Source organism: Heloderma suspectum, chromosome 2 (genome assembly GCF_057233095.1).
Source record: "Heloderma suspectum isolate Gila_16-S chromosome 2, 16-S_ref, whole genome shotgun sequence".
Lineage (NCBI taxonomy): Eukaryota > Metazoa > Chordata > Lepidosauria > Squamata > Helodermatidae > Heloderma > Heloderma suspectum.
This window is the reverse complement of record NC_139459.1, coordinates 218,158,645-218,178,806: the sequence shown is the minus strand read 5'-3', so window position 1 is coordinate 218,178,806 and position 20,162 is coordinate 218,158,645. Positions and strand designations below refer to the sequence as shown.

Genomic DNA, 20,162 nt, shown 5'->3' with positions numbered 1-20,162 from the left:
TGAATAATTGTATTAATTATCTGGTCACACTGACGATGCACATCCAGAATGACACTGCTTCTGAGGCTGTGTTCATGTCAACAGACTTGCCTAAGGGTTTATTCCAGATTAGCATCCTTGTTTTGCAAGTGGTCGCATCCATGCAGAGCGAGGAGGGTATATCTCACGAAATACCAGTTGCTGAAGAAGTCATATTTGTTTTAAGGGGTTTGACACATTCGGGTAACGTGCTCTGATTTTTACACATGAATGTCATCTATGGAGCTGTTGAAGTACTTCAAGGGCAGCCCTTTGATGCCACTCATAGTGGTTACCACTCCCAGCTTCACTTTAAGCATTGACTTTGAATGGACATAAAGTGTCTTCATGTGGAGTACAATGTGTTCACCCTGCAGAAAGAAAGTGTGGCAAATAACATCTGAGACCCCCATGTTAAATGGGGGGGCAGCTGGAGGCAGAGAAAATTGGGTGAATGAAACCAGTGTATATAAAATGAGCAACCTTTTCATGGCTTTAGATATGTACTTGTATGCATTTGGAAGAGGGAAGTTTAAAGTATGAAATGCATCACAAATCCGTCGGAAATTGCAATAATAATTTTAAAAAAGACATGGGCAAATGCATGGGGATGATCCATGTAAGGCATTTAACTGATATGTATAAAGAGATCCAGCTTCACACTAAACCTGACAATTTGGTCTTTGAGCACTCCGTAATTGCTTTGTGATTTCTCAAGATCTTCAGCTTAAAGCAGCTGGTGCTGGGCACTGCAAGAGAGAGACTGTTTACCTAAACGGTAGAATAGTTCTTATTTTGACTCAAAAGGCTCCTGCACGGTCATGCTGCTTCACCATAAATGTGAGAATGGACTGATAAGGTTGGGCCAATGATGCAGATGGCTGGCTTGTGTCAATGGCTAGTGTGCTCATGTGTGGAGACTACTACTCGGACCCTTCTTAGTTTCAGTGGCCAGACTTCACTTACATCCCCAGTCGATCCTTCCTTCCATACAAGGGCGGGCAATTTGTGACCCTCCAGAAGTGAGAACCGACCTCCACCTAATCCTGCGGCAGCACAGAACAGCCCCACACTCAGAAGAGGAACCCAGATCAGTGAAAACGGGGCGTTCTGGGCGCGTGTCGGGGAGGGTGGAAGTCCCGTTCCGAGGCTTCCTATGTGTCATCCAGCGTCTACTTCCCCGCCCCCCCGCTCCGACTTCCCACCACTAGACAGCCAAAATCAGCTGTCTAGCCGCAAATGCATGGCAGCTGGAGCACGGAGGGGACGATCCCCTGTGCGCTTGTCCTGCCCTGCATTGGATAGGTGATTGCCTTTGAGTTGAAGGCAGCCCCATATCCTGATAGGATTGCGCCCTTAGTCTTTAAGGAGCACAAGACCCGTTGTTGTTTTTGCTTCAACAGGCAGACCTGACTACCCTCTGAAAAGTATTACTCTTTTGTTTTCTTAAGCAAATCCCCCGTTTTCATGATGCCACCTCTCTTCATATTTTACTAATAAAAATAACCTTTTTGGTTAAACTGCAAGCCCAAATAAAACTCCATGTGCCTAGATGCTCACAAACATTTACTGGCTTGAAAAGGAGTGAATACTACTGGGTGAGGTTGGAAAGACTACACTTGTAGAGCTTCGGTGTCGTAGATCTTGCGCTCAGGGCACACTCGCCTTGGCAGTCTTTCCAAGGGAGTCACCCCTCTGGGTGGATGGGGGGTTGGTTGGAGGAACAGTTGAGTGGGCTGGTGACAGCTAATGACTTCTGTGGTATATATCGGAAGAGATCCCTGTATAAAAGGGGGGTGGTCATGCCACTTTAGCTGAGCAGGGTTTTTGACACAGATACCTTTCGTTCCTAAACTTGGCATGTTAGAATCCCCCCAAGGTATTGCTAAACCAGTTGGGCAGCTTTGTGGTCTCTTAAATTCCTTCTACAAGCCTGCTCCTGTGAACCAAAATGGGTAACAGGGTGATAGGTGGAGGCAACAGAACGGCTTCTCCTTGTCTTGCAGGGACTGAACAGTGCATGAGCCCATTAAATCTGAGTTCAGACATGATAAAGACTGCTTGCAGACAATTGTTTCAGTAGAACGCGTTAGCCTTTAAGGTGCAACAGGACTCGTTTGTTGTTTTTGCTGCAATAGACTAACACAGCTACCCCTCAGGCAATTATTTCTGTAGAGTAAAGGGAGCAACTTCCCTTGTTTAGCACTATGGTAGCTAGCCTTGATCCAGCTTGAGAAGTTTGGGAATAATGCCATCCTATACCCAATTACTTAGAAGTAAGTCTCATTGAGTTCAATGGGACTTACTTCCAGGTAAGTGGGTATAGGATTTCAGCCTATGTCTACAAACATAATGCAGAAGAGGATAAGCCCTGCAGTGGGGAAGGGAAAACCTGTTCGCTACACTTCCATAATGGCATCTGCAGCCCCGTGTCTCATACAAGTGGATGGAATGGTGTGCTTAAGTATAGATCAGCCTGAAAGCTGCTTCAGGTTCAGTCCGTTTCACTTCTGAGAAGATATCCTTGTTGTGGTGGAGAATCTGTCTGTGCATGTAAAATAAAAATAAAAAGTTTGTGCTAGTTCTGGAGAGGGAGGACTGCATGGAGCCCAAAGAAAAATAGCTTGTAGAAAAAGTTCTTGAAATGGTGGGTCAGTGCTGTGGGGGAGCAAAGTAGGTGCTTTGTTTTTCTTTCAAAAGTGCTTCTTTTTTTTCTTTTTTCATTTTGAAGGCTAACATGGATATGTGGATAAGCATCCATCTTCTCAAACATGGAGGGAGCGATCCTATGTGGCTAGGTGGCCACCTCTGAACTCAGAGGTGACCGCCTATCCAGTGCAGGGCGGGCGGAGCACGGAGGGGATCTTCTCCACCACGCTCTGGCTGCCCTGCGTTACTGGCTAGACGGCCGATTTCGGCTGTCTAGCCAGAGTGATGAGGGTCGGAGGGAGGACGGATGGCGCATAGGAAGCCTCACAAAAAGGCTTCCGCTGTCCCCTCCCCACCCCCAGGAGTGCCCCCTCCCCCCCACTTCACGCTGCTCTTATGACTGTGTAGCCGAGGATGATCCGTGCCGCCTATGAGGCGGCGGGGGTGAGCGCGGGGAGGTAGTTCTCTGGGAACCGACCTCGGAGCACTGGCTCCAAGGTCAGTTCCCGAAAACCGACCAATCCTACGGCCGTCTACCCGCCATCTAAGAATTGCGCGCTAAAAGCCTAATTTTGAAATGTTGGGTGGGAAGGCTGGGAGCGGGTTATGTTGCTGTTAGTTGTTATCTAAAATGAATTACTCCCTCTAATTTTGTTTGTTTGTTTGTTTCATTTTTATACCGCCCAATAGCCAAAGCTCTCTGGGCGGTTCACAAAAATTAAAACCAAAGAGCACACAATAAAACAATATAAAATATATAAAACATTAAAACCACAGTATCGCAATACAACCAGAATAAAAGCAGAATAAAACATAGCAGCAATGCAGGGATTTAAAATACAGATTTAAAACAGCAAAGCTAAAAGTCTAGAAAGCTAAAATGCCTGGGAAAATAAAAAGGTCTTCACCTGGCGCCGGAAGGAATACAATGTAGGTGCCAGGTGAACCTCACCAGGGAGCTCATTCCACAGCTGGGGTGCCACAGCAGAAAAAGCCCTCCTCCTAGTAGCCACCCGCCTCACTTCCTTTGGCAGGGGCTCATGGAGAAGGGCCGCTGATGATGATCTTAAGGTCCGGGCAGGCACATATGGGAGGAGGCGATCCTTCAGATAACCTGGCCCCAAGCCGTTAAGGGCTTTGAATGTTAATACCAGCACTTTGAATCGGGCCTGGAAATGGACTGGCAGCCAGTGCAGCTGGAAAAGTACTGGTGTAATATGAGCTTGTTGGCCAGTCCCTGTTAACAATCTTGCTGAGTTTCTGGACTGTTTTCAAAGGCAGCCCCATGTATAACACATTGCAGTAATCCAGGCGAAAAGTTATCAGAGCATGATAACTGTAGCTAGGCTGTCTCTGTCCAGAGAAGGGTGTAGTTGGTATACCAGCCTAAGCTGATAAAAAGTGCTCCGTGCCACTGAGTTCACCTGTGCCTCAAGAGACAGTTCTGGATCCAAGAGCATCCCCCAAACTACGAACGTGATCCTTTAGAGGGAGTGCAACCAGAACAGGTTGAATATCACCTAGCTGGGCAGATGACTCACCCATTAACAGTACCTCCGTCTTGTCTGGAATGAGTTTCAGTTTATTAGCCCTCATCCAGTCCATTACCATGCCCAGGCACTGATTCAGAACAGCCACTGCCTCACCTGGGTTTGTTGGAAAGGAAAGATAGAGCTGGGTGTCATCTGCATAAGGAGAGATAGAGCTGGGTGTCATCTGCATGTCGATGGCACCTCAGCCCACACCTCCGGATAACCTCTCCCAGCGGTTTCATGTAGATGTTAAACAGCATGGGGGATAAAATAGAACCTTGTGGGACCCCTGGCACAATTGCCATGGCACAGAGCTTTAATCCCCAGCACCGCCTGCTGGAATCAGCCATCCAAGTAGGAACGGAACCACTGCAGTGCAGTGCCTCCAACTCCCAACCCAGACAACCTATCCAGAAGGATACCATGGTCGATGGTATCAAAAGCTGCTGAGAGGTCCAGGAGAATCAACAGGGTCGCACTCCCCCTGTCCCTCTCCCAGCAGAGGTCATCCCACAGGACGACCAAGGCAGTTTCCGTTCCAAAACCAGGCCTGAAGCCCGATTGAAATGGATCTAGATAATCAGTTTCATTCAAGAGTGCCTGGAGCTGTCCTTCAACCACCCGCTCAAGCACCTTGCTCAGGAAGGGGATGTTGGCCACCGGCCTATAATTGTTAACATCCTCTGGGTCCAGGTTAGGCTTTTTCAGGAGTGGTCTAATAACGAACTCCATTGGTGAGTACAGATAGGATTGTAGGTAAAATGGAGCCACTGAGAAACAAGAGGTATTGGCATGCTTTGGGAAACCCTTACGTTTGTGGAAGTAGAAAAAATATTGTGGGGTGGGGGGGGGAGGGAACTAAGGGGGCAAAAATAAACCAAACACCCCAATGAGGACTGAGCATTTTCAGTGACTGACAGTGCTAAGTGCCTGTTGGGGGGTGAGGGGAGGGAGGATGGAATGGAAAACCTAGGAAGAGGGCATGCATGGTTGGCTGCCCAGAACTCTGAACAGGAGCATTCCACACTGCAACATTTTATTGCAGCTTCCACTTGTCAGACTTAATAATCAATTAGACTTGACAATAGCAACACTTAAAAATAGTTCCAAAACTGTTCTGAACATCAGACAGTGGGGGTAGAAGTGTGTTGCATGTCAAGGACACTGTCCAGTTGGTACCTGCAACAATCACACCAAAACAAATACAACTCTGTGTCAGAATTATGAGATAGGTTATGCTTGTTGGAGCCTGGTTTTGAAAAATATATCTTTTGTTGATTTTCAAAAGAGTAATGGTAAAAGAGGGGGAAACAACACTGAAAACCCTCTAACCCTATAGGAGGAATAATAATATAAAAAAGACAAGACAGGCACAAGTACAGCAACAGAATTAATAAAGGTCCAGGAGGCTGAAAAATAGGGTTATACTGGAGCAGCCATGAAATTGTACAAGGAGAGAACATTCGGCAGACCAACCCATGTGGTTCAGCAATTATTGGCAGGTTGAATTTTGAACCTGATGCCCTCCAAATGGGTTGGATTAAATTAAACTCCCAGCATCAAAAAAAATCCCGCGAGTTGTAGTTTTGCACATCTAGAAGGCACCAGGTTATGGAAGGTTGGCATAAGCTATGAATGCATACAATTAACCCTCTTCAGTACCTTATTGATTATACCCTTTATCTCCATTGTTTAAGGTTTGCACAAACTTTCAGCCGTGTTCTGTTTTGTGTAAAATTGGAATAGTAGTTGCCTGCTTTAGAGAGAATTACAAAAGCAGATTTCCAGTTGAGTGCTATCTCTTTATCTATGTCATGAAAAGTTAAATATGTACTGTATTCATTTTTATTTGTTGACATTTACATCCCGCCTTTTCTCTAAAGAGCTCAAGGCAGTGTACATGATTCTCTTCTCTGCCCCCCCCCCCCATTACCATTTTATCCTCTCAACAACCCTGTGAGGTAGTTTGGGCCGAGAGATATTGACTTGGCCCGTGGACACCCAGTGAGTGTCATGGCTTAGTGAGTTTCATGGGGACTTGAACCTGGGCTTCCCCAGCCCTAGTCTGTCATTCTAGCTGCTACAAGCTAATCTTGACCCTTTGGGCACTCTGCAGCAGCTCCGGATGCCATTTTGTTTGAAACAACATCCTGTGGTGGTAGCATGTTACCTACCCCTGTGCTATACCATATGCATCCTGGCTGCCCCTGTCACTATTACTTTAAGATTCGATGTAATTGTTATAACATGAAGAATAAATAATAAAGTGTGTATGTATACGTGCGTGCACGCACACACACACACACACAGCACTACTCATAGGGCTTATGTGGACCCATTGTTATATTTTGAAACCTGGATAGCTGTGGTGACCAGGAGCCTGTTTTTCCCGTTCCATGAACATTGCCACCAAATACATGTGGATGCGGATTTTTTCTAGCGGAAGCAGCTGTCTATAGTAAGCAGAATGTGTCAAGCTATCGAAATGGTGTTACCCTTTAGAAGGAGAGAAGGAGACCAACTGTTTAAAATATGCTGCAACGTAGCCTGGTGATGAACCCTCGGTTCATTCTTCCCCCACCCTTCTTGTGTGTGTGTGCACATGTATCTGCTTGAAACTGGAGAAGGGGCGGCAGAAAAAGGCCCGGCTACTTGAAAATGGGGAAGGATCCAAGGATTTGGACAGCTCAGCAGGCCGACGGGGCAGCTTGAGCCGGAAGCACGGGCGATGGAAGAGTCGCCCCGACAGTCCTGGCGTCCTGGTGGCCAAGGTGGTGAGAGCCGTCACAGTGAAGCACAAACCCGGGCGCAGGTTGCCCGTCTACTTGGACTCCTCGAGTCAGAGGAACCTGACGGAGTTCCGAGGGGACGCCCAGCTGGCCGTCTTCCAGCACGGGGACACCGGCAGTGTGGAAGGGGCGCCCCAGCCCACGGAGAACAACTTCACTCCCAAGTGTGAGATCACGGGCAAGGATGCATTGTCTGCATTAGCCAGAGCCAACAGTAAGCAGTGTCAGCAGGAGATTGCCAACGTGGTATGCTTGCACCAAGCCGGGAGCCTCATGCCGCACTCGGTGCCCCGGCAGTGCCAGCTCTCAGGTGAGTGCTGAATGTACCTCTGAGCATTATCACAGCATTTACAATCAGGTGTTTCTTGGATAGTATGTGCCCCCTTGTCTCTGGGCGGGGATATTTACCTTCTGCATGCACACAGAGGGGGAGCGCAATAAACCATTGCCTCCTGTGCCAGCTCCAGGTTTTCGAGGGCCCTTGGGCAAGGCACCCTTAATAGCCCCCCTCCCTCAGCGTGTCTCCCTTCTCCCCACCATGGCCACTAGCTGCTGTTGCTCCTCACCCTCTTTCTCGCCACAGCTACCTGCTTGACAGGATGAGCAACTCCAGGGGGCTCTTGTCAGTGGGCCCCTGCTGGTTTGTGGGCCCTCAGCAGGTGCCCAACCATGCCCACCCTTGATGCCGGCCCTGATTGCCTTGCACACGTGCATGGAGCTGCCTTACACGATTGGTTCATATCTTCTCACTGCCTGTGGCTCTGTAAGGGGATTCAACTGCAGGTCTTTCCCAGCCCAGCTGCCTTTAACTGCAGTTGAACCAGGACCTCTGACACGCAAATAATCTGCTCTACTATGCAGCTGTGGCCAGACAGAGGGGTCAGTGACATTATAACCTGCAGCTACCCCTTGATTAAACGAGGCACAGATCCATTGGTATCAGTTCAGTGCCTCTTGAATTGCCTGTCAGCCAGAAGAAGAAAAAAAGCAACCATCTACCGCAAGATTGCACTGCGGGACATGGTCTGAGGGCACATGATGCAGCTACCTTACTGAAGCTAAGCTGGGCTTGGTCTGGTTAGTGCCTGGATGGGAGACCACCATGGGAACCCTAAGTTAACTGCCTTGAGTTCCATGATGGAAGAAAGGCGTGATATAAATAAATCGGCCATCTGGCTTGCTCTTTTGCTTTTAACCAGCAGTAGGGAACCTTTTTTCTGTCAGGAGCTGCATTCCCTTGGGGGTAATCTACCAGGGGGCATTGGGCAGGACTAAAGACATTGTTGGGTGGACCCGGGACCATAGTGGGCAGGACGCCCCCTCTTTCTGTTGCCCCCTTCTCTCTCTCCCTCTCTCCCTCTTTCTTTCTCTCTCTCCCTCCTCTTCCTCCCCATCCACTGGGCTGCTACAGGAGGGACAGGTCTCATTTTCAAGAGGTCTGAATTCATAGCTGGCTTAGGACTTTTGAGATTAGGCTGAAGCCCACAGGTTGCCCACTCCTGCTTTTAACAGAGGTTTGATGTGCACATTTTTATGGCATGGAGGTAAACACGATCAGCTGCTCAGTGCTGCAGATCCAACTTATGTTAAAGGAATGCTGCAAGAGCCAGTTCAAAAGTTGGCAACCCCAAGGCCTGGTGCAAAGACAGATCAGAAAGGCCATCCACAGATTTTATGCAACATGATTTGTTTTCCTGCATACCACCCACCCCAGAAATCCTGGTCATAGACACTGCTTTTTCCTTAGGCCTGAAGTCTCTAATGATTTATGTAGTCAACTCTCAAAATATTAGTATCAAAAAGACCGCTACTTGGTTTTCAATTAATTAGGTGAAAGCAGAGTGATGTTACTCTGCACAAAAATAAAAATTCCGCACCACGGTCATGCAAATTCTGTGCCAAGAAAAGTTGAATTTTACACAGTTTAGCATTGCAAATCATACTCAGGCCCCTCCTGGCTTCTGCATTTCATGAGGCCGCACATTTTTGAAACCTATATTTGCAGCCTTGAGGTCTAGAACCTTGTGTCTCTGTGTGTGGGCTGGATTTCACCAAAACCAAGGCTTGATTACACACAGAGTAGTAGTCTATTGAAAGGGCAGTATCCTGTTCAACACTCCTGCTAACATAAATTACGTTGCACTAGCATAAGCGACCTCTAGCACAATGCACAGCGTTTGCTGCCACAACAGGATTACATGGAAAGCCCATCATGCCAGCAGACGCTATTGGCATTGTGCCAGAGGTGGCTCACGCTCGTGCAACGTAATTTATGTCAGCAGGAGTGTTGAATAGGATACCACCCACAGTGTGCCCCTTCCTTGCCTCCCTCGGTATTGGATTGTATATCTGTTTTTAACACCTCAGAAACATTCTGTAGCTGCAGGTGGGATAAATGTCCCTTTGGGTTAGTCTTCCACAGTGTATCCCTGGGAGCAGGGCAAGAATAGAGTGTTGCTCCTGGCCGAAAGGCCCCTTGGCCAGTGGCGCTTGAAGGCTCCTCTTCTTTCTCTTTCCTGCTCAGATCACGCTGATCCTGTGTGCAATCCCTTTTGATCTCTGCAGGGAAAGTCAGCCCAGTGATCCAGTGGGACGAGACCAGAATGCTCCAGGCCTCTGTGAACAAGCCAGTCCGGATCGCCTACATGCTGGTAGTTCACGGGCGAGCCATCCGCCAGCTGAAGCGCCTCATCAAGGCCGTGTATCACCAGCAGCACTTCTTCTACATCCATGTGGACAAGGTCGGAGAGGCGGCCTCTCGGGCTGTGTGCAAATAGCGCTTGGGAGCAGGAAGGGGAGCAGTGGGGAGCGGGAATGGGGTGAACCAAGAGCCCACAACTCACTTTTCCAGGCCGCCCCAGGGCAACTGCCTCTCCCTTGCTGCGCAGCACAGAGATCGCCTCCTTTGAGTCCTCTGTGCGCACGTTGCAGACAGCTTGGAGGATGAAGGGATCTCTCTCCCTTCTCTTTTTGTTATGGCCTATAGCTAAATAGCAGGGGCCGCGGTGGCTTAGTGGTTAAGACGCTGAACTGCAGACTGGAAGGTCGGCAGGTCAGCAGTTCGAGACCTGAGTGCTGCGTGACGGAGTGAGCTCCTGTCTTCAGTCCCAGCTCCTGCCAACCAAGCATTTCGAAAGCAAGAAATTGCAAGTAGATAAATAGGTACCGCCTCGGCGGGAAAGGTAACAGCGTTCCGTGCACCTCGGTGTCCAGTCATGCCGGCCACATGACCACGGAAGCGTCTTCGGACAGCGCTGGCTCTTCGGCTTAGAAACGGGGATGAGCACCACACCGTAGAGTCGGACACGACTGGTTGGGGACACCTTTACCTTTACCTTTTTATAGCTAAATAACATAATTAGTGCTCAGAGGGATCTCTGGCACTGTTTCTCACTGGGCTTTAGTAATAGGAAGAAGAAGCCGTTAGGGGGGCCTTCCAGTCCTGCCATCTTCTTTAAAGCCTGTTGCAAGATCCTGCCCACCCCAAATCATCTGGTGCACATGGAGGACTTGATGGCGGGGAGGGAAGGCATCCTTTCTCTCTCTTTGCATTGCATTCTGGAGAAAGAAAGAAGCCGTGTGAGGGGCTCGTGACGCTCCTTTTCTTTACCCCAAACCTAGTGTGAAGCAAGGGGCTGCGTTCCTTGTAGTCCTCTGATGAGACTTTGGTTCCCTGATCGTTGCTGATAGAAGTCTCCAGAGGAGGGCGAGAGTGGTGCAAGTATGTAGGCTAGCCTTCCCCAACCTGGTGCCCTCCAGATGTTTTGGGCTACAACTCCCATCAGCCACTGGCCAGGAATTCTAGGAGTTGTCGCCCAAGACATCTGGAGGGCACCAGCATGGGAAATGGTGACACAGAACATACACTGAGTGCCCACTTCAGGCTTCTCTCCTACCTACCTACACTTCTCCAGCTGCTCACTTACCTTCTAAAAGTTTCCGGAGTTCTCTTCCAGAAGCCAATGAAAGAGGCTCAGTCAGGGAGCGAAATACTTTTTCTGGTGGTGGCAGTGGTGGGGATGTGTGGTGTGGCACAGGACATCTTTAGTTCAAAACATCACAACGAAAAGAAACCCCTAGCCTTGCCCTGTTTTATTTAATTTTCTAACGTTGATTCTTTTATATTTCCATCAGCCTTGTTCAGCACATGGAGGATTTTAATCAGAACTGGAAGTGTGGAACTCTTTGGGTTTTTTCCATATCTGGTGTAAAGCTGAGCGAGAGTAAACTACTCTCCCCCCCCCCCAAGTTCTCTGTGCATGTTAAAGGACTTGGGGGAGGGGAGGAGTCAGTGGCCATGGTGGCTAGCCACAAATAATGACTGGCTACTAAGCCAAGCCAAAATTTGTGAGCCCCTTGGGATGAACATAGAAGTGAAGCCTTGTTCTCCCAAAGAGCAGGCAGGGAGGTGAATCTGTTTCTGGACTGCGCCACTTCAGATTGCTCCCTGGTGGTGGTGTGTGGGAGGATTCCTGCACATAGAAAGCTAGCAAAGTTAGCCATCTAGATGTCTGTGTGCAGGGATTCTGGGAGCTGTAGTCCAAGACATCAGTCCTGGCAACCCTCACCTGCAGTCTGAAGTAGTGCAGCCCAGGCACAGTTTGATCACCTCATCGCTTTTGCATCCCCCTTTCAGCAAAAGCATTCAAGTCAGCTAACAACACAAGAAGAAAAGAAAAAAAAACATTTAAACATGCCACATATATGTGTGGTGTTAAGATAACAGGATACAGTGGCTAATATGGGTGCAGTTCCCTGAAGTGCTACGAGTTCCCTGCATATCTTTGGATGGGACAAGTAGAGATAGGAAATTTTGGGGAAGCAACGCAAATCTGCATTGTTGATGGGTGCATTGGGCTTTACTTTGAAAGCAATAGGAGCTACAGAAGTCGGACAGTCCAGAGTGCCACATTTGCATGGCTTACTGTTGCTGTTTAAATGAGGTTAACTGGGCATCTTTGCGTCATTTCAGTGGTAGGGTTCCAGAACTCTGAAACGTAGGGCAAAGACTAGAGGAATGCAGCAGACAGGGGAGACAGTAGTTGTGACGAGGCAAGTAAGGTGCAAAGACCTTTTTTTTCTTATCTCCTCCTGTGTGCTTTTTATTTTTTTAGGATTTGGGGGAGGGGTTGGCACACAATGCCTATATATTATTTTTTTGTTTATTTCTAACTTCGAGGGCTATAAATCTTGTAAATGAAAGCTGAGACATTGAAACTTCTGCCAAAGTCTGCCCTGCATGTTGGGGGTTTGCACTACCGTGCATATTCCTAGACCCCAGAAAGGAAGGAAGGAGGGAGGGAGGGAGGGAAGGAAGGAGGGAGGGAGGGAGGGAAGGAGGGAGGGAGGGAGGGAAGGAAGGAAGGAAGGAAGGAAGGAAGGAAGGAAGGAAGGAACCTGGTTAAACTGTGCTTTTCCTTGAGACGTCCTAAGGGATGTGAATCCAGCACTCAGTTTCCTCTCCTTGTCCCTTCCCCCACAGCGTTCTGCTTACCTGCACCGCAAAGTGGTGGAGCTGGCCCAGCACTATCCCAACATCCGGGTCACACCCTGGCGCATGGTGACCATCTGGGGTGGGGCCAGCTTGCTGAAGATGTACCTGCGCAGCATGAAGGACCTGCTGGAGGTGAAAGACTGGGCCTGGGACTATTTCATTAACCTGAGTGCCACAGACTACCCGACCAGGTCAGTTGCGGAGAGGGGGACAGGCAGAGCAGGGGAGACTTTCAGGATCGGCAGGGGGTCCCACTCCTAAGCCAGGGTCGCACAGTGGGTTTTTCTTGCTGTCTTGGCATGAGAGGCTGGTGTTGCTGCATTTGCCTAGAGCAGCTCTGGGCTTTAAATGAGAAATTGAGAATGCTGGAACTGCAGTATCCAGACTTTGGCAGTATTCTGGGCCAGATGCTTAAGGGAAGGGATGCAAAGAGCACAGAAAATGGGTGTGACATCCTTGTGGGGGGGATTTCATACATCTTGTACTAACTGGTACATGTGGGTGTCTTGGATATGAGGCTGCATTCCTGGGCTCCTTTCTAACCCGCATAGTCCCTAGAAAACCAGCCATAATTAAGTTCCACAGCTAATTGGTGGGCAAATGCCCCATTTTGAAATTCACTGCCCATTTATGATCAGGGAGGGGCCCCTAACCATGCCTGAATTTTATTTTTTCATGCTGTTTGGGATCTCTCCCCAATGCCTCCATCCTTTTTCATATACCCTGGTAAGTCAGTGCTAGAAGAGCTAAAACACCGTGAGAGTTTTTACTTGTGTGCACTGACCCGCATTGGAGTTTCTGGTCCTCAGAGCATTATGTTGGAGTTTAAAAACTGCTTTTCTCCATTATCAGAGAGCCCAACAAGTCTTGAAGTGCCTTGATGTTATAGTCTTAGTCAGTGACTGCCACACTGTGGAAGTTTGGGGTTTCATGTTGAGCCTCTCTCCACATTAGCTTGGGTTCTTCTGCTCCATGCTCTGCACGTGCACGTTCATTCTACCATGCAAAGACTTTCCCACATCCATGGAGTTGTTTCCTTTTCAAATTGCCCTTGTTGCATTCTCTGCACACACAAGCTAATTCACACTTCTGGTCGTGTTTGGATGGCACATTCCCAGTTTTGCTATTCTCTTTTTTATAGATTAGTGATACCCCCCACCCCCACCCCAAAGCAGGGGCAGGACTAGGGATGGACGGATTGCTTACCATCCAATCCGCGGCATTGTCCACTGGGGGGGGAGGCGATCCGTCCCCGTCCCCCCCCCCCGGAATCCTCTGGAGTGGCTCCACTCCGTGACAATTCCATGGAGCCGCATGCCGGCTTCGGACCGCTTACAATACAATAATGGCGGCCACCATTACCATATCGCAAGTGGTCTGGAGCCAGCGTGCCATTCCAGAGGGAATCCTCGGGAGGCAGAGGTAAGTAATCCATTCCGCTGCGGATTCCGGAGGCCGGATTCAAAAGAATCCGGCCTCATTTGGGTCTGAGGCGGAATTCTCCACCATCCCTAGGCAGAACAACCAGATGCTTTGGACTGCGAATCCCATTAACCCCAGAAAGCAGGGCCACTGGCAAGGGATTATGGAAGTTCCAAAACACCTGGAAGGCACCAGCTTGCCTACCCCTGCCCTAAGCCTAAGCACATACAAGTGCAGGGCTCTCTGTGTGATGGGGACCTTGGGAAAGGAGAGTATCCAGTAATGGGGACAGAGCCCAACACATATATAGTTGTATGCATATAGGCTCTTTTTATCATGCCTTCCACCATGATTCCCCACCGCCACCGCCCAGCCTGGCTTTGTTGTACCTTAATTGACCATCTAAAAATCCTTCCTGTCTTGCACCTGTTTTCTTTTCTCAGTTACATTAATTCTTCCTTTTGAATTGCTGCCCCCTGCAGGACCAATGAGGAGCTAGTGATGTTTCTGTCCAAATATCGAGACAAGAACTTCCTGAAGTCTCATGGCCGAGATAATGCCAGGTAATTCTTTCACTGAGGCTTGGCATTGGGAGCGGGTTAAAAGCAAACTGCAGGCAAGAATGGGTGAGCCTGCCAAATGAAGTGCAGCAAGCGGTTACTAAAAAGAGGGCCTTCTTGGTCGTGGCACCCACTCACAGAACGCCCTCTCCAGAGAGACTTACATGGTACCTGAGCTTTTGTCTCTTCAGTACCAAGACTGCCTTACTTGCTTGGGTGTTTTAATTTTCATCTTAATATCTTCCAGTGATCTATAGATCGTTTGATTTTTCTGGAGTTTTAAGGTCTGTGGGAGCTTTCACTGCGACTCTTAGCTTTGTTACATGCTGATGTTTTATGCTGTGTTTTATGGTTTTGTGGTTTTACCTTTTTATAGAAGTGTTTTATTTTTATTATTGGCTACCCAGAGAATTGTTATTAGGCAACATATAAATATAGTAAATTGTAGGTAGAGTAAATAAATAAATAAATAAATGGGTGTAAAGAGGACATTAAAATGTCCATTGGGTGCAGCCCTAATTCATCATTGTAGCACAGTAGATTCCTAGTGCACTAAAACAGACATACTATTGTTTCACTGACTTACTGGTGCCAGTTAGTTGAAAACCATATGAGTCTCCAGGTACAGGATTTTGATATATATGGGGACATAGACCTGTATGGCCATAAAATCTGGCTGTTGGTAATGTAGCTCCCTCCCCCTAGACTCCCAGCTTTCTTTGTTCCTTTTTGAATTGTTGTTGAATCTTGACTTTTAAAAGAAAGCAAGGTTCTAGACCTGATTATTGCAGGGAGATGGGGGAAGGCGTTAAAATATGTGAGAAGTTTCATCTAAAGGCTCAAAAAATTAAAGGAATCTTTATTGGGCCTTCTGTTGGGTTAAAAAATGTATATTCATAGCACACAGTTTCTTATCCCTGTCCTCCTCTCACTGCAACTATCACAACTTCAGTCACTGGCCCAAAACAACAGAACTTTGCAATTAAAAGTGATTTTTGCCCAGTTTTCCTCTCAGTGACTCGAAGCAGCTCCCAAAAGCAATGCATTGCAACATAAAGACTGTAGATAAGATGCTTCTGCTGTCAGTAATCTTAAAACTCTTTGTAGCCCCCTGCTTGGTTTATCTTTGTGCATCTTCTTTCGACAAACTTTGCTGCTAGATTTGTATGCTGCTGTTTGAATGCTACCAGAACGGCTGTTGTAGCTTGCAGGAGAAGGGTTGACAGGATCACAGTAGCCCCGTTGAAGCCTCTAGCACAAGGGTGGACAGAAAGTAGATCTGCAGATGTTTTGGACTTCAACTCCCAGCATTCCTGTCCATTGGCCATGCTGGCAGGGGCTCCTGGGAGTTGAAGTCCCAAACAACTGGAGACCTACCTTCTGCCCACCCCTGCTCTAGCAGAGGTGGGCAGAAGGTCAGCTGATATTTAAGCTGAACGTTCTGCTGGTGATAAGTTAGGCAAAGGTTGTACCGGCAATGAATTGTGCGGATGGTGCAGTGTTTTCTGGCTGCAGAATCCAGGGCTTACGTGTGCGGCCTTCTAGAACACTCCTTGCTGTGATCTTAATGCAGAAGATGCCACATTGCCTTCTAGTGAATCTGAGGCATTTGTCCCTGCACAGGTTCATCAAGAAACAGGGCCTAGACAGACTCTTCCACGAATGCGACTCTCATATGTGGCGGCTGGGCGAACGGCAGATCCCGGAGGGTATCGTGGTGGACGGTGGCTCAGATTGGTTCGCCCTCACGCGCAGGTTTGTGGAGTATGTGGTGTACACCAGTGACCGACTGGTCTCCCAGCTGCGGCAGTTCTACACGTACACGCTTCTCCCAGCAGAGGTGGGTTGTCTGGCTTCTTGAGATGGATTGACAGGAGGGTGGCTTTAGTGGTAGCCTGGTGGAGTGGGTAATGCTTTCTGGTTTGGGATGAAAGATCCCACCGCTGTGTTCTTTGGAGGGCCACTGATCCTCTCTGTGCCACAGCATACCTGTCTAAAGCTATTGGCATTCTCCAATGCAGTAAAACAGCCAAGTCTCTAATAGCATTGCTCCCAGCCCCTCAGTCTCCATCCCCTAGCCAAGCCAAAGCCCATGTAACTGAAATAAATGCAAATTCTTCCCCTCTCTCCATTTTCCTCCCCTTCCTCTATCTTCCCTGTTCAATTTTTTATTGTAAGCCACTTGGGGCAGGAACCTGTTCCCTTATACTTTGTGAAGTGCCATGCACTTTGATAAAGAATAATTATCTCACAGAAGTAGCCTCCTTGTGAACTAGGAGGAAGGGAACAACGGTGCATGAAGAAAACAGCCAACTACTGTGATGAAATCAGCCCCGTTTCCCAGACGTTCATTCAGTTTCTGATCTTCCAAGTAGTGATTTTGTGCTCTAGTATATATGTCATTTGGCACTGGCTTGGGATGCAACAGATACTGCCCCTGAACTAAAATACCTTTCTAACCTGTTGGATATTTCTTTACACCTTCTCTGCCCAGGTGCCAGGGTAGAATTTCTGTGGGGCAGCAGAGTGAGCAGGTGCCAGTTTTGCAATTGCTGTCATTTAAAAATATCTGTACCCTGATATTAAGATATTAAGTAAGTCAGCTGTGGAAAATGTGCTAGACCTGTTGGGAGGTACAAAGCATAGCTGCATTTTTCCTGTTGTTTGCTTTCAGTCATGCAAAAAAGGGAAAAGTAAGGAAATAAAAAATTTGCTTTTGAAAAAAGAAAAGTCTAAGAAGTATTGAATGGAGAAAGTTGCCTTGATGCAGTTTAAATACATATATAATATTCTTTTGTTTTTGCTTAAGTGTTCTCCAGAAGGAAATTTCGCATTGCATAGAAAGACATTTGTGAATCAGTGCACACCTGATGATTTGTAATAGGAAGTGCATAAAGCAATTTTTTTCATTATGATGTAGTGCAGAAGAAGACTTCATGGGGTGGATATTTCAGAAATCTTAAAAGCCCATGTTAAATTCATATATAATATAATTAATATAATACAATATAAAGAGAGGGGGTGTGTATAGTGTGTGTGTGTGTGTGTATAGTGTGTGTGTGTGTGTATAGTGTATGTGTGTGTGTGTGTAGAGAGAGAGAGAGAGAGAATTATAACTTCTTCCGTCTGACTCAGTAACAATATTTTCCTTATTCGTCTTCACAACAACCCTGCAAGTGTAAGACAGTGGTGCAGCAGTTAGAGTGCCGAACTGAAACCAGAGAGAGTCCCAGGTTCAAATCCTCACTCAGCCATGAAGCTGACCTGTGGCCAGGCACACTCTCAGCCTAATCTACCACACAGGGTTGTTGTGCAACAGGGTTGTTGTAAGGGTGAAATTGGGGGTGAGGAGGACAGCCGTCTGCACTGGCTTGAGCGCCTTAGAGGAAAGGCAGGATATAAACATCTATTATTATAAACTAAACTAAATAAACTAGGGGCACAATCCTGTGCATGTTTAGGTAGGAAAAAAGTCCTACAACTGCCAGAATTCCCTAATCAGCCATGCTAGCTGAAGAATGCTGGGAGTTGCAGGACTTCTTTTCTGTCTAAACATGCATAGCATTGCATTCTAACTAAATACATCATTGAATGATTAATTACTGAAAAGAATAGTAGTTTTCAAACTTTCTATTGGTGGGGACCATTTTCTAGTTACATTTGTCTTCCAAAGAAGCTGTGTGCGCAGCAGAGAATTCTGGGCCGTGTTCCAGGGTGTGCATTCCATTCACTCAAGGCACCTGTTGGGTCTGGCCATGGCCCTGTGTGAATTGAGAGTGTGCCATGTAACCAAAAAAGCCCTGCAGCTATGAACTGGCAGATTTTGCATCTGTATCTGTGACTGCAGCATTCACTGGATGCTGAATGTGGTCAGATCTGCCCTCATCCAGCACCCAGTGAATGCTGCAGTCACAGATACAGACACAAAATCTGCCAGTCGCGGCCTATTACAGTCTTCACAGAATTCCTGCACAGCCCTAATGCTGCTAGGGGCAGAATATCAGGCACAAAATCATGGCAAATCCACCCCAGTGGTTGCCACCAGTAGTGCCCCATTGTTTTGGCCACGTTCTCTGCCAGCTCCGAAATCCCTGCAAAGGACCCCCAGGGAGTTGCTTGAAATAATGCAGTCGAAATACTGGTCGGTGCTGGAATTAGGCCTGAGCTGGGCGAGGAGGGCAGTGGTGGCTTGTTGCAGGGGGTCGCCGTGCGGCTCACGTGGCGTTTTCTGCGCTCTGCCTTTCTCTCTGCATGTAGTCTTTTTTCCACACTGTCCTGGAGAACAGCCATGCCTGTGAGACCCTCGTAGACAACAACCTCCGGGTGACAAACTGGAACCGCAAGCTGGGCTGCAGATGTCAGTACAAGCACATCGTGGACTGGTGCGGCTGCTCGCCAAACGACTTCAAGCCCCAGGACTTCCTGCGACTGCAGGTGCTCCAGCCAGTCCCCCTTTTCTCCGCACCACAGTTTGGCCGTACTCCTGCACCCAGGTGGCCCTTTCCTATTCGGCGTTTAATCTCGGTAGCCCAGCTTCCCTACTCCACAGGCTTCGTGGTGGGTCTGGCGAGGAGAAACAGTAGTTCTCCATCAGCGCTTAGTGCCACAGTCACATGGAGTTTTGCAGAGAACACCCTCCCCAGCCGGACAGGAGTGGGAGTTCTGGCCTACAACGCCCCTCAGCCATAGCCAGTGGTGAGAGATGATGGGAAGTGCAGGCCGAATCATCTGGAGAGCCACAAATTAGGAACACAGGAAGCTGCCTTGTACCGAGTCAGACCCTGGGTCCATCCAGCCCAGGATTGTCTGTACTGGCTGGCAGCAGCGGCTCTCCAGGGTGTCAGGCAGGAGTTTTCCCAGCCCTGCCTGGAGATTCCAGGGCTCGAACCTGGGGCCTTCTGCATGCCAAGCAGGGGCTCTCCACTGAGCCAGAGCGCCCCCTGGTCCTGCAGATGACAATAGAGGGACAATGTGGGGGAGCGGTCGATGACTTCCCATGGGTAAGGGAGTGTCTAATGCAGGGGTGGGCAGTTTGGGGCTCTCCAGATGTTGTTGGACTTGAGTTCCCATCAACCCCTGCCTGCATGGCCAGTGTTCGGGGGTGGTGGGTGTTGTTGTCTCACGACACCTGCAGGGCCACTGGTTCCCCCACCCCACGTCTCTGGGCTACAGAAGAGTGCGTAAGGTGAAACTTGGGTGATTTTGTTTGGAGAGGAGGGGGAGGGCCAAATGGCGGAGAGCTGCTCCAAAGATAAGGAGCTGCGTGGCAGAAGGCATAGAGACAGGCATGTGGGGGAGAAGGCGTTGGAAGCTGGTAGATAATGAGCCTGAGGGGAATAGAGAAGGAGGTCAGGGGAGATGAGGGCAGGGAGAGACCTTTAGTGATGTGGACTTGGACCTTGTAATTTATGTGAAGCTTGAGAGGAAACCATTACAGGGATTTAAGGAGAGAGGTGGCACAGTCCTTCAGTGCAGACAAATAACGTGGTGAGCCCAGTAGCAACAAGAATGGATTATACCAGCCAAGATGCTTTGACCAGCCTCAGTCATCTGAGGCAAAATGAGGCTCCCATTCATTTTCCTCAAAGGTGGACCCTGCAGTTCAGTGTCCTGTGAATGGGTCTGTTTAGAGCTCAGCAAAGCTTCTCATGGGGCAAAAGGTTTGCTGAGCCAACCGGGATGATACAACAGCGAGCTG

General features: G+C 48.3%; 1 protein-coding gene across 2 annotated transcripts in view; it reads left to right on the top strand.

The window, feature by feature from the left end:
- Positions 1 to 20,162, top strand: part of XYLT2 (xylosyltransferase 2) — a 45,215-nt gene that overhangs the window by 13,544 nt on the left and 11,509 nt on the right. Inside the window, exons 2-7 of one of the 2 annotated variants that reach the window (XM_084837994.1) lie at positions 6,827 to 7,298; positions 9,554 to 9,729; positions 12,471 to 12,673; positions 14,387 to 14,467; positions 16,088 to 16,304; positions 18,722 to 18,898. In XM_084837994.1, coding sequence (XP_084694120.1) covers positions 6,827 to 7,298; positions 9,554 to 9,729; positions 12,471 to 12,673; positions 14,387 to 14,467; positions 16,088 to 16,304; positions 18,722 to 18,898 — 1,326 coding nt within the window. Of the gene's footprint in view, positions 1 to 6,823; positions 7,299 to 9,553; positions 9,730 to 12,470; positions 12,674 to 14,386; positions 14,468 to 16,087; positions 16,305 to 18,721; positions 18,899 to 20,162 lie in introns of both variants that reach the window. The other variant, XM_084837992.1, reaches the window with a different exon arrangement.